The sequence below is a fragment of the Amborella trichopoda genome, chromosome 3, assembly GCF_054954075.1.
Source record: "Amborella trichopoda isolate Santa Cruz 75 chromosome 3, AtrichopodaSantaCruz75HAP2 v2.0, whole genome shotgun sequence".
In the NCBI taxonomy this organism is placed as follows: domain Eukaryota; kingdom Viridiplantae; phylum Streptophyta; class Magnoliopsida; order Amborellales; family Amborellaceae; genus Amborella; species Amborella trichopoda.
The window spans coordinates 12,046,579-12,061,158 of record NC_142338.1 but is presented as its reverse complement, the minus strand read 5'-3'; the positions used below and the strand labels follow the sequence as shown (position 1 = coordinate 12,061,158).

The following is a 14,580-nucleotide window of genomic DNA, read 5'->3' as shown; positions in this document are numbered from 1 at the left end:
CTTTAGCTGGTTCTAGATTGTCATGTGACACACCTTCAGGCCAACAACAGGGAAGAATTGCAAAATTGAGTGACCTAGAAGCCAGCTTCCATGATGGAACAGGGCAAAATAAATATTTTTAACTGCACACTCCATCAAGCATGAGTTTGGTCTTTTCGATATAGGCAATTATCATCCATTCTTAAATCAAGGCATCAACCCTAAATCCCTCAGGTTCCTTTCCAATTAGGACTAAGAAAATCACACATCTCTAGGGCATAAGAAATCAGCGCATAACTTTTGCCTTTCTTTCCAGATACCTCGGAATATTGCCAGAGGACTTCACCTGAATAAAAGGCATGTAAGAACTTCCCCTGAATAAAAGGCCTCCTGTAGGTACGCATTCAATTTTGGTTTCCCATGTCAAATAGGTTCAATAAGTATTTCCATGCCTTATATCACTAGGGCATTGTACAAGGAGATGCTCCACCGTCCCTTCAGCCTACCTATGCATTAAGTGTATCTTTTAAGTCTGAATCCCATTTTGTGATGCATATTTGTGAAAGGGACCAAAATGGCCAATTCTAGGCAATTCAAGCATATATTAATGCTAAGAGGAAACAATATCCTATAGTGACATAGCTAAACATCCTTCTAATGCATAGATGCCATGTTCATGCCTTGAATAACGTGAAGCGTTTGAAAGTCATATGACTCATATCACGAAGGCAGTTTACCAATATTGTACCATGTAGAGATACTATGGCATTTTTTTTTAGGACTTGTAACATGTGTCAAGGTTTAGCCTGGTTCACATGTTACAAAACCAACATGTTTATGGACCTTGTACGCCCCCCCCCCACCCACATGGCCAAGTGGAAGGCTACCTCTGTAATGAGTGAAAGGTGTGGCTATGTGGAACTCGAGGGATTAAATTCAAAAAAATTTATTTTGCCTTTATTCCAAATACCTGAATTCCACTTACACGGGCCATAATATGTTGCCGTAAATTAAAATAGCATCCTAGATACAATCTAGGATCTTTATTTTTACTACCGAGAGAAATAGAAACTATCTAGGAGCTTAAAACAAACTTTCACTATAATTTTTAGCACAAAATAAGTTCATAAAAATTTATAAAAAAATAGAAAATTATACTGAAAATTAATTAAAACTACTAGGAAGACTTCCTGGAAGTTGTCTAGAGTTACCCTACTGAGACTTAGTACACCCCACACCCAATTCCTTGACCGATGGTGCATTTTTACTCCTTTAGATGTTGTTGAAAATTTTGAGATAGAGAAGCTTTGTAAGCAATACTTCATTCTCTGAGGTTTTAGAAATCTCAAAAATAAACTAGGTTTTGTAGAAATCCTATGGGAACAAATTAGGGCTGAATCTGTGATTTGATCTCTCTCTAGGCTGGGCTTCTCCCTATTTTCTTTAAAATACAGCAAACCTTTGATTTAGGGTTTCTCTATAGTCCCACCTATATTTTTATTTAAGACAAAATATAGAGGAAAGAGAGGGTGGCGTGCCTCCTTATGGGTAAAGAGAGGGGGGCATGTCATTTCACGTTTCTTGAAGAGAGAAGAAAATTCTGGCGTGGAGAAAATCGAGACTTTGGGGTGTGAGAGAGAGAGAGAGGATCTAGTTTAGGGAGAGACAAAAGATCTTGTAATGAGAGAGAGGGTCCAAACTAAATCTTTATGTAAAAAGAAATCTATATCCCAATTAAAATAGGTTTCTTTTTAAACATTGTCTTATCCAATTTCTAGCTAGACCTTTAGGATAAATTGAAAATCTGTGGGGTGAGAGAGATTTAGTCGGAGCCATCTATCCCAAAAATGAGCCATCATGATTTTGGGTGGAAAGATAAGAACGTTATCCTTTTAGACTTTGACCTAAGTCCCACTCCTCTTTCAAATTGAAATGTAATCAATCTCTATCATAGATCTCCCATAAGGATAGGACACGAAATCTAATTTGTAATAAAAAGATTTCTCCTATAATCTTAAGTAGTTTAAAAAATGTAAACTATATCATGAAAGTGCAGTGTGCCCAAAATAGTGGTGTGCACCCCCCCCCCCCCCAACATTTTTTGCATAAAAAAAAAATGCCTTCCTAAGGGGTAATGTGGGCCCCACATGGGTGGCATACATATGTGGGAGCTGGATCCTTAGTTCCCACATGTGCTATGTCAAGTTCTAAAAAAATTTCAGAAATACCCTTTTAATGAAAATTTAAGTTGAAATAATATTTAAAAAAATATAAAAAATATTTAAAAATTATAAAAGCATTTTTAATGCCAAAATAAAATATACTAGGAATGGACTGGTACCAATGGGTCAAAATAAGTGACAATAAGGGCACTCCACTCTCATCAGAAACCATGATCCCATACTGTTTTTTTTATCCAACCCAACAAAGATTCATGACCCACAGTCTCAAAATAGGGGCTCATGATTGGCTTGTCAAAGTTGGACAATAAACAGTAGGGCCACGATCCTAGAAAGTGGATTTCAGTTTTCCCTTTAAGAGCAAGTCTAGCACTTGTCACCACAAAGCAGAGGGGGCTCTCTGTATTACATGTACTCGTGTCCCTCTATAGGACTGCTTATCAGTAATGCGGCTATCATGTGTACATGTATGTGGAAGTCTGGTGATAGTTTGGCCCTTGCTCTCACAGGCCTACAATCATAAACAAGAGATCACACAGTTCTCGTGGCCTAGAAACATGCTCCCTGGGCATCTCTCCAACTTCAACAAGGGATGACCCACTTCAAATCCTTTTCAGTAGGGCCATATGCTCAGGGCCATGGGTTTTGGATATGACCAGGGCCATAAAGCGTTCAACCCTTGGTCAGTCAACTCACACTCACACTCCCACTGAAGTGCATATTCCACTATGAAATAGCATTTTTACAAGCTTTTTGGGCTTTTAAGGCCACAAAACCCAACAATGAGAGAAGCCTATAAACCCTCGATACACCACTGCAAGTCAAAGATTCAGTGTCCCCAGAGAGCACCCATGGCTTAAGAGGGGCATCTTTGTCCTTACGGCGGCTATATTACCATAACTTATTCCACATCCACGATAGTAGTCGAGTTGGCTTTTGTTCCAATCATGAGCCCACCACTTGAAGGACAGTTATCGAAATGAGGGGAATCCAATTTAAGCAGTACCCAATGTTAGAATATCCCGTGCTAATAAATTATTTTTAAGTAAACCATTTTAGAAGTGTCATTTTAGTATAAGAGATTTTTGTTGAGTCAAAGTATATTGAAGGAATGACATGTATGAATGGAGAAAATTTAATTTTCTCTAAGGACCATTCGGCTATCAACTTAGGAGATTGGAGACTATCTAAAGAAGCAATTTATTTTCTCCATTGGTACTCCTTTATTCATAAAATAGGAGGTTTAGTTTGTGTTTGATTTTTCATCCCACCTTCTACTTTTAGATTGAGGCTTTCTGAGATAGCTCTTCTCAGTTATGTAGTTATCCAATACTTTGTTGGGTGGTTTTGGGAGTCAGAGGAAAATGGCAACTTTCTTTTAACTCATCCTTGGAGGTTGATATATAGCATGTTTTGCCAGATGCCCATGAGGACTGCATTGTGGATCTATTTGATGTCGTTAAAATATCCATATTCGCCTAGGCTACTGTTCTTGGGAGGCTATTGGTAGACAGCCTTGTTTAGAGATGTGGTTTTTTTTTCTTTTGATGAGTAGTTTTTCGTTTTTTTCTTTTTCTTTTCTTTCCTTTTACTGTATAAAGATTTACACCATGGTTGTCAAAATTGGTGTTTGGGTACAAAATTCTTGCTTGATGAAGGTAACTAATCAAACATTTCAATTTTCAAATGACCAGCAAATGTTGTATTGAGGTTCATTATCTAGGCAGTGTGTGTATCAATGTTTAAGGACTCGGCTGAGTGGACTCAGACTCGACCGAGTAACTCAAACTCTACTCCTTCCCTACTCAGGTTCTCCATTTTTATATATTTTCCCCTTTTTAGAATTTTGTGAATTATTTCCTCCTAGAAATAATTTTTCTAAATTCCATATATTTTTATTTATTCATCATTTTAAAACTTTTAGTGCTCTTTATGGTTTTTATATTTTTTATTTTTTAGATTTTTTTGTTTTTTTAAATTTATAGCCTTATTAGGCATTAAGACTACTTGGGCGAGTCCACTCAGACGCGTCCGGGTAACTTGGCTTGGCCGAGGGCCGAGCTGAGTTTTAGAATATTTGTGTGTAATTTTTTTGTTTGTCTCCTTCCTAGAATGGTTGAAGCAGACGGACATGTTTGCACTTAACTCTTCAATCCTTGCGAGTCATTAGTGAAAAATCATTGTTGGTATTGGCAGAGTCACCTTCTGTTATGAGATGTCTCATTACTGGTTGATATGGTCTATAAGAAATCAGCAAAGCTTTCACCCCTGCTTCATTCACGTTGCAAATGCTTGACAGTATAAAAGGGGCTAGAGTGTAAGAATTGTTACACCCTGGCTGTCTTGAACTATTCCCCTTATTCCTGCTCGCCTAAGTTGCCCATGGGGCTTCCATTAAAATTATGGTTGAAAACCCCATTGGCAGTGGGTTCCATGCTCCAATTCTTTTCTCATTGTGTCCTGCTGCATTCAAGGCGTGGGATGTTTTCAACGTCTTGATGTTTCCAATTCCTTGAGTAGGGAGCCATAACAATAGTAGACATCTATTTTAGGATCACTTTATTGCACTGTGAGTTTGGTTGAGCTTAGAGCATTGCTATAAATTCCACCTTGCACTTTTCATGACTTTTCTAATGGGCTGGTGACTTAGAAGCAAGTCTCCACAGGTCAGGTCCAGGGTAGGCCAACCCTATCCTGGTTTGCTCAAATGACTGACCCAGACCTAGTACTTACGTGGATGGGTCCAGATCTGCCTGACCTGTACCCAACTCGAGACTGGTTTGGTCAATCCAACGATGTACGTGTTTGGTCAATCTTCCCAACCTGGATCCAATCCAGATGGCATGAAATGTAGAAAGAATTCAAAGTAAGAGAGAGAGAGAGAAACAGAGAGAGAGAGAGAGAGGGAGACAGACGGGGATCAACTGTTCTATTCTTCGATATCAAAATATTTATTGTTTACCACAAATCCTATAATGATATAAACATTGTAGGCCTGTGAGAATCACTGGTGAGGTCCTTGTAAGCACCTCAACATCCTACAACAAACATCAGAAATTCAAGCGATTATATGCAACAATTTTTGGATCAAAATGAGCTGGAAACTATTCCAACAAAGTGGGCAATTGAATAAGCTTTTCAGCACTTCAAACGTAAGCCTGAATTGGAGTAAAGGTTTTGAAGTTATGGCTAAAACATTTTCCAAGGAAGAAGTTACAGCCAGAACATCTTCCTGAAATCACTTGTGTTTCACAGCACACTATACATCTGTTATAAAAATTTTGTTCTGCCGCACAATCCAGTGTCCTGCCATGAAAATTTTGGTCTGCTGAGATTTTAAGATTCTTTGTGATGGATATTGTAGTGCGACACGTGGCACCACCATGACCAGATGCCTAGAGTGGCACCTCATTTCCAGTTTACAAAGGGCAAACAGGGTTCATATCAGACTCTCAGCCCTCAAAATCTGCTGTGACACCCTGATCCCCTCAACAGAGGTTGCTGTGTCGTCCGTTATTCTGGATGTTCTGCTACAAAATATGAATTGTATAAATTATCATAAAATGAGAATATATAAAATATGAGATGGGTATTTCTTCAGTTCTCTATCTTCTCTCTCTAGGTGGCATGCCACCCCCATAAGGACTTAGGGGTGGCGTGCACCACCTTATAAGATTGAAAGGTAGGGACCACACCCAGCCCTAGATTAGATTTAAGGGGAGGTGCCGTACAATTTGTGAGGTCCAAGAAACCCTAATTATGTTTCCCCTAATAAAACCCTAGTTTGTGAGGTATTGCCTAAAGAAGTTTCTCGGCTCAGAAAATTAAGCAAGGTCAATAGGATTAGAGCAAGTCATCGCTCAGGGAATCGGGTGTGGGGCATACCAAGTCCTAAGAGGTTAGCCCTAGGCAAATTCTAGTAAATCTTCCCGATTATTTGCTTTTATTTTTTATTCGTCTTTGCTTGTGTATTTGAATTTCCAAGAACATGATTTGTACTAAAATTATTAGTGAAAGCTTGTTTTTTATTCTTCGATTATCTATTCTATTTGGCAATAAACTGAAAACAAAGATCCTAGGTTATATTTAGGGTTATATTTCTTGTTTACAGCCATGTATTATGGCACTTGTAAGAGGAATTCAGATTCATAAATAAAAGAAAAAGAGAAAATTTTATAATTAACTCCCTTGAATTCCACATAACCACTTCTGTCAAGCCTATCAGTTTTGGCTCTAATGCCTTACAACTAAATTTCAAGGTAAACTACTGTATTATATCCAAGTAGGAAAACTGCAAATTTTTGTTCCCCTTGCTCTATGTGTAATAGGACCTTGCATGCACATTTATTATTTCTTTAAATCTGCTTTTATGATCAACAATTAAAAATTGGACCGTCTCTATTCAATAGGAGGTTCTTATTTTATTAAATCACATGCATAATGTGTTTGATTTTGTATTTCTACATACATGCAATCATAGGTAGAGCTTAAATTTTACCTCTAACAATTCTTCTCTCTCTCTCTCTCTCTCTCTCTGTGCGTGTGTGTGTGTGCGTGTGCGTGTGTGTTTTATGGAACTTTCTAAGTTTTCAGGAAGATTCTCCTCTTTGTGTGTGTGTTATGGAGCTGTCTAAGTTTTCCAGAGAATGACTATTACATTCTCTCAACTTGCTAACAAATAAATAATACTTTTAGTGTTTGATTACCCTAGAGTAGTGAATTTTTTATGTAAATTAGTTGAAATATGATAAAATATTATGGGCGTGGTTTGCATAAGGTGCCAACCTTAAACAATCAAAGTAAGGTGCACCTCTAAATCTGGCTCAAAGATGCAGATCTAGTTCCGGAAACCCTTCTGTTAGCCCTAAAATCTATTTTCACCCTTAACCATGAAATTTAGAGCTCAAAAAATAGTGTAAATCGAGGAAATCTATAGACACTTAAAAATTTGGAAAATGGATGGTCTAGATAATGTCTCACAAGATGGATTATTTTTTGGACTTGAAATCTTTTTCTTTTCATGTCCATGCATCTCAAAGTCGAGATGATCAATTGTAAGGCTTTTCGATGTTGGAACAATCTTTTTGAGTGGATTTTTGAGGTGCGCCTTATTTCTACAGTATAAGGTTGACACCTTATATAAACGTTTTCTAAATATTATTTATGATACTCCACTTTGGATAAAAAGGGTAACGTCTTTTGGGGTAAGCTTAGAAAAATTGAAGATAGAGAGAGAAGGGGGGAGAGAGAGAAACAAAGAGCAAAAGGAGAGAAACGAAAGGAAATCCATGGTTGGATTCATTGGTGTTTTACCATTGAAGAGAGAAAGAAAGTAGAAAATGAAGAGATACAGAAAGTTAAGAGAGGAAAAGAGTCTTAAAAACCGTTTTACATTTAGCAACTTATTAGTTTACACTGAGAACTTCAATTTTGTATTATAAAATATTTGTATGTGCATGAAGTGCTTATCTTAAAAGTGTTTGTCAAACATTTCATGCTTTTGATAGAGCACAAGAATCCAAACAAATAATAGAACTATGAATCTCTTTTTAATAATAACTTTTTAGCAGTATATTATTTTTTCTTGTTAAAATAGTGTGTGAGTTAATAGGTGAATGGTGAACGCATGTTCTATTTGACCCACCCCCGACCCAAAGTTGGCAGGTCGGTGCTAGGTCCAATCGACTTGGATCTAGCTGATTCTAGGTTTAGATCTAACTGAGACCTTGCCAAATCAGGTCTAGGACAAGATTGAGCCCACATGTTTGCAGCCTAGTAATTTCCATGTAAAAGTTCTCTCCTTCATTTCTGAATAAAGAAAATCCATTGTTATAGTTATTCATTTACAAGCTGAGACCTAAAAACTCTTACCCCCATTGGACTGCCTATACATCTGTTTCATGTGATCAAACTTCTTTTGTTTGTTTTTGGATTGGGGGGGGGGGTGTAAATCAGTGGGGAAGAGGTCCTCTGCTTGTTTCTCCACTCACCATCAAATTTATGAAGAGTTGGCCTTGTATAGAGGGAAATTGCACACATCATAATCAAGAGACAAACAGAGGAAATCAGGTGGGCGGCTCTCCAAAAGTCACGGACTCCAAAGTGACTCTTTTCCTTGCCAAAGTTTATGTTACCTGGTTGCCCTCTATATAGATGTGCACCAATTCCACTTGATCTAATCTTCAGAACTCTAAGCATGCTAATGAGTAAGGTTTTTTAACACCATTGCAGTTCAGACTTTTTGTTGATACATGACACTAAGAATCACTCTCTAGAGTGAATGCCTCAGCCATATTATTGTTTTCCAGATCCAACGGGCATAAAAAAGCAAGCCAGATCCAACTATGTAATTACAATTTTATCTCTACCAGATGTTGTAAGAATTACGTTATGCACATTACATATGACAATTTAATTTTGAGTAAAAAAGTACTTCATGTTTATGGGACCTTTACATATCATATGACAGTGGGAATAAAGTCGTTTAGTCTTTTTTCATATGTAAGTGTACCCACTGATCGATACAAGTAATTTTATTTGTCAATTTTTTTGAAATTCTTGAGAACCATCAGTTTCTAATTATCAACTTAATACTATAATTCACGTGCTAACTATTACTTGATCCTTCTTTTCAACAGGTGACTGCAGTTGGCATGGAAAGTTTTCTAGTTGGGAGAGACCTCAATGGATGTGCTTTTGTCTATGGTTCATTGAGTTTCTTGGACAAAATCTCATGTGGAATTGCTTTATATACTTTGGAACTTTATCATGGTATGTTCATCATCATCATTTCGCCCTTCAGTACAGTTTTGTCCAATTTTGTGCGCACACACATCCATGAAATAAAAATTATACAGCTGTATGAAAAAGGTGTCTTCATCAATCATTGGCTTTGTTGCACATTAAAGTGGAGCATATTTCAATAAGACATGGCATCTCAAAACTCATAACTTTCCTTGGGCACTGAGATTCAGTTTAAAGTGGAAAGGTCAAAATCTCATTAATGGGAAAGCTGCACCACGCATTATGTGAAGAATGCAATAAATATTTTTTAATGATTACGATAACTATGAAGCATTTATTACGCTTTTCATGTTTATATTTGCTTTGTTTAGTGCCTAGTTTCGGTAAGCTTCAATGAAAAGCTCCATGTAGAATACTAGACTTGGATCAGAGAGACAAATCTCTGTTTTGGATATCCTATATCTCTTGATGTGAAGTAGTAGTTTGACAAGATATTAATATGAGGCCCTGCAAAAATTGCTATCTATGTATGCGTGCGCATGCATGTGTGTGTGTGTGTGTGTGTGTGTGTATCGGAGGGGAGGTGGCTTAACTTAGCTACTGCACCCTCCATTTCCCTTTGTGTTGTTTTTTATTTGGAACTGTTTTACATGACTAAATTTACTGAAATGCCGTTATGTATTATGTAACATTTACCAAGACTCCCTGTGCCTTTGCATTCCTTCCCTCACCTTGGCTTGTTTCCGCCTGAACTCTCTCTCTCTCTCTCTCTCTCTCTCTCTCTCTATATATATATATATATATATATATATATATCTTGGTGAGGATCCCGGAATCCCGAAACCCGCTTTGTCCCTCTGGTGCACATGATGGACCGTCTAGCTCACTATTGTTGAACTAAAAATGGTTTGCCCCTCCCAGACTATGATCCACCTAATTAGGGGAGAGTGGATTAGGATGCTCTGTCCCTCTGTGCCATTCAACAATATTGCCTGTCATTCATTGGAGGCTGAGGTCTACTCCTTCCTGGTTAACCCAAGGCTTGGCATTTCCACCCACTATTTCAAGATCTGCAACAGCATGATGCAAACTTGGCTGGATCTATGGGCATGTGCCCCTACCCCATCTTTCCCAGCCCATAGAAGCATATAGATTGCACCATATTATTGCAATCTCAAATAGTAGGCGGACATGTGCTCAATGAGGAAGGAGCAGCCGTCTGCCCCCTATCACTGATAGGCAAAATATTGTTGTACTGCCAGAAAGGGACAAAGCGTCTGTCATCCACTCTCCCCGAGCTAGGTAGATCATAGTCTGGGAGGGGCATAGTTGTTTCAGTTCAACAATAGTGAGCCAAACAGTTCCTCTATATGCACTAGAGCGACAAAAGCGGTTTCTGAACTAGATTTTTTTTTTTGGTTATTTAGAGAAACCACTTTTCTTCCCAAGAAAAAGAAATTTTTAGATCTCTTTTAGAAAAGTAGGGTTTGGGAACCCATGAGAGTCTATTACATAAAAGATTTGGTGATATCAATGCATGAATTGACCAAGTCCCTTGGGAAGCTCTGAAAGTTTTTCTGTGACTTGGTTTCCTATCAAGTCAATTTGCCTGGCCTATGATTACTTGTAAATGGCAAATATCCAATTGGAGGGAAATTTATGGGTAGTATAGGATTATTTTGAAGCAGTATAATTGATCATGGGCCAGCATGAGTTCTCTTGTAATATATCTTGTAGGCAATTTGTGGCCCTGCTTTCCTGTGGGCACAAAATCCAAGCTTGGTTCTTACATGCGCAAGTGTGCAAGTGGGTAATAAGGTTCAAAATTGCCTATTCTTTTCCACATCAGAACTTTTTTGTTGTTTATCTATGAATTACAAATTTGTTATTCTTAGGGCAAGTAGTTTTTCTTCTTCAAATTTTGAGAAAAGAAAGATTTTTGAGAAAGAAAAATAATCCTGGAGCAGATGCTTCCGCTAGACACTGTTGATGCACGCTCATCTTGTTGTAGGGATGGAGAACTGCAAGCTATGAACATTTATAGAAAATGTCATTAGTTCTCCTTTTATGCATCAGGGTTCCCTCCACTGAAATGTGCTTCTAAAACTATTGCCATCGGTACGGTTCGGAGGAATAATCACTGTGCGAATTTTGTGTCTTTTAGCAAATATTTCTTTTATTGTTGGCCTAAACCATTCAACAAAATCAATTAAGGTGTTATTAACCAGAAACATTCATATATTGAACTGACAGCCCATGACATCATGCAAGGGGCCACTACTAAAGTATCAATACAAATGTCTTAGCTTCTGATATGTCAAATAAATGATATCTTTATTTGCAAATTTTTAAAATTCACGGTTCCCATCGGTTCATATATTTCATCTTGTGTTATATGAAGTGCAATTTTGTTGTCAGGAAGTTGCCTTTTTATGTATGGCTCCTAATAGGTTATCCTACATAAGAGTCTGCTATAAGCATCAACCTCGGCTTTTTAGATTGGTTTTACAAAAAGTTATATCATTTATGCATATATAATTCATGTGTTAATGGTCTAATCAATCAGAAAATCACCAACCAAAACTCTGGTTTCAGATTTCAATACGGAAGGTCTCCCTTCCACATCACATCACGTGGACAGTGTAAGGGTGCACAAGCACCTTTTCAACAGATTAAACATGGCCACATCCAACAGCCATAAAAGAATTTAATTTTTTATTTTTAGTTTTTATTTAAAATGATATTTATTTGAAATTTGGGTTATAGATGTCCTTTTAATAAGGTGAACCAAATAAAAATATTTTGAACAAAAAAGTTGACCAAAATAACCTTAAATTGTTGCAAAGGTTTTTTGGTCAATTTTTTATTAAGATGTATTTTGTTATTTTTATTTTATGTGGTGTATAACAATACATCTATACCCAAAATTTCAGATAAATATCATTGTAATAAAAAAAATTACGAAACTCTTTTTGGGCCATTGGGGTTGATGCCAAGTACAATTTGAACCATTGAAGGGTGCTTGTGCACCCTTCAAATGTTTACATGATGTGGGCGCTGTACCATCCCTCAATATACCCTAAGAAAGACATGATTCTGCCCTTCTGACGTCCTGACTCTGACATGGAACCTACCTCAATTCTTTCTGCTTGTGGCTTCCTACTGATATGGACACTTTGTTTCTTATTTATATATACAGACTAATTCCACTTTCTAAAGTGGTTCTTCTTCTTTTTAACCAAAATCTATATAGACGTTAAGCAACAGTTAGGCAGTGTCTTCTTTACAGGCTGTTGGGGAGGAAAATATGTTGACATTATCTATCTTCTACGTGCAGGTTCTGATCGAGGTTTCAAGAGCTGCTATGTCTTTGGACATTGTCTATCAATCAGCAGATATGGACTGGGTTTGGTTCCTTCACTATGTGCCCTTCTGGGAGTACTGGTTACATACACTATGAAACTTGACCCTGCTAATTCAAAACAATTACTCGAGCCATTGCTTGGGTAGAAAGATATTATTACAAGCTAAAACCAAACACTAAGCAGGCAAAAGAAACTCTTGTAACCTTCCAAAATTCTTCTTTGTTACTTGTAAATTCTTCACAATATATACATTTTAGTTGGTAGGAGATTCATTTGCTTTACCTGCTTCTTTCACTCGTTCACAGTCTGCAATTAGTTACCATTGGAGAACTTTCTTTTCTAACTTTCAGCCAGCATGGGATGCAATTGTGGCTTATTTACTTATTGCCCTAATTTTTAACACTCATATTAAGATGACATTTTCTGCAGAATGATTTTAGATCCTCACAGGGAATCAGGTTTCCAAAAGAGTATGTGAATGTCAGTTTCAGTAGTGTGATCGTGTTTCCATACAAGCTTATCAGCCAAAATTGGGAAAGTTATTTTTTCATGTAGGTTTAAGGATAAATGAGCTTCACATAAGCACGTTGTGAAAGATTCTTATGGTTTCAGAGTGTCATTCCGCAAGATAGCCAGAAATAGGGAGAGCTTGGCCCCTTTTTTTATTAACTACCAATCGGTCTTAATAATGCCAGTGTCATAGAGAAAGTAGTTGCCTTTCTATGAACCTTGTTCGGAGAGCATTTTGTCCTAATGAGTTACTTTTTCATTCTGGTGGAGTGCACCTCGGAGAGCAATGTTAAAGTAAATACCAAGGTTTAAAAAAATAGATTGGTAACCCAGATTGCCATCCTGAAAGCTGGTATGGTTCACATAATTGGTGGTCAACCGTTGAATAAAAAATTAAAATAAATTAGAGAAAACAAAATTTGAAAAAAATAGAACAAAATCAAAAAATCAAAAAAAAAAATAATAATAATAAAAGGTGGGAACCAGTCAATTTTTGATATTTTGGCCAAACTGGACCTGGTCCACTGATTCCGATCCACTCTGCTAAATTTTTTAACATTGGTAAAAATACATAGAATCCGCAGTATTTCTCACGTACGGAAAGGATTAGTAGGTTGTTGTGCAATTATACTTTGTGAGATTTTTGAGTATTCAGAAAAGATTAAGCCGAAGGTCAAAGGCAATGAAAAATCAAGATTTCAAATTGGGAAAAAGATGTTTACACACCATCCTGCTTAATTATGGAAAAAGTTTATTTATGTGCGAGGCACTAAACAATCAAATAGACGCACCTCAAAAATTTCATTAAAAAATGTTTTGATACCCAAATATCCTCAAATTGATCATCTTGACATTAAGATACATGCACATGAGAAAAAAAATAGATTTCAAATTTTAAAAATAATGCATTTTATAATACACTTTTGGCTCGTCAATTTCCTAGATTTTCAAGTTTATCTACACTATTGTTGAAGTTTTAATTTTATAATTAGAGATGATAATATATTTTAAGGCTATCACAAAAATTTCCAATACTAACACCACATTTCTCAACACCATTTGAAGGTGCGCTTACTTTGATTGTTTAGAGCCTCGGCTTTATACAAACTGCTCCCATTGTACAAATCCCATTGTACAAATGGTTACATTTCATCAAAAAAGGCTATTAACAGGTGGGTAGCTCTATACAAGAAAATGGGGTATCTCAAAGCCCATGACAAAAGACGCAAGTGTTTAAGGTCCAAAAATGGCAGCCGCAGGGATTCCTGTACAAAAAAGTGACGAGTGAAAGGGAGGCTGAGGCAAAAAACTGTGAAGAGGAAGAGAGAAAAAGGAGAAGCATAGTTACTCAATTATCTTTTGATTTCTTGACCACCCTTTGGTTTTTGCCTGTTCCTACATTCAATCTGCATTTATCTTTCCCACACCTAGACACGGCTGGCAAATTTTGCCACATTCAACATAAATTTCACTCTCCTAAACGCAAACTTATCCCCACAGGAACAACCGAAAGGCATAATATCATGAATGACTACTGCTACCTAAACATGTAATGGGACATATTAAACCTGTATAAATCATAGTAAAGCAAACGCCATTGGAACCTGCGCTGTGCAAAGTCTTACAGAAAACTACAAACCTCATGAGCAATATGACGAGTTCCTTATCGAATGTGTCTCCTCTCCGTGCATCCAAACCAGCACCTTCACTTTCTTTGGGGTATTGGATGCCTCAGGGGGGCTGGGTAATGCAATTTTAAACAACTAACCAATCAAGCTAAAGCCCAAATCTTAAAAATCACC

At 37.1% G+C, this 14,580-nt stretch overlaps 1 protein-coding gene across 19 annotated transcripts in view; it reads left to right on the top strand.

Moving 5' to 3' along the window:
- Positions 1-12,534, top strand: part of LOC18432603 (uncharacterized) — a 28,720-nt gene extending 16,186 nt beyond the window's left edge. For all 19 annotated transcript variants that reach the window (XR_016053057.1, XR_016053056.1, XR_016053058.1 and 16 more), the window contains 2 exons: positions 8,798-8,930; positions 12,241-12,534. Coding sequence is in view for 16 of the 19 variants with exons in the window: in XM_088863436.1 (XP_088719562.1) it covers positions 8,798-8,930; positions 12,241-12,413 (306 nt within the window). In the remaining 3 variants the exon portion in view is untranslated. The remainder of the gene's footprint in view (positions 1-8,797; positions 8,931-12,240) is intronic.
- The last annotated feature ends 2,046 nt before the right edge of the window (positions 12,535-14,580 follow it).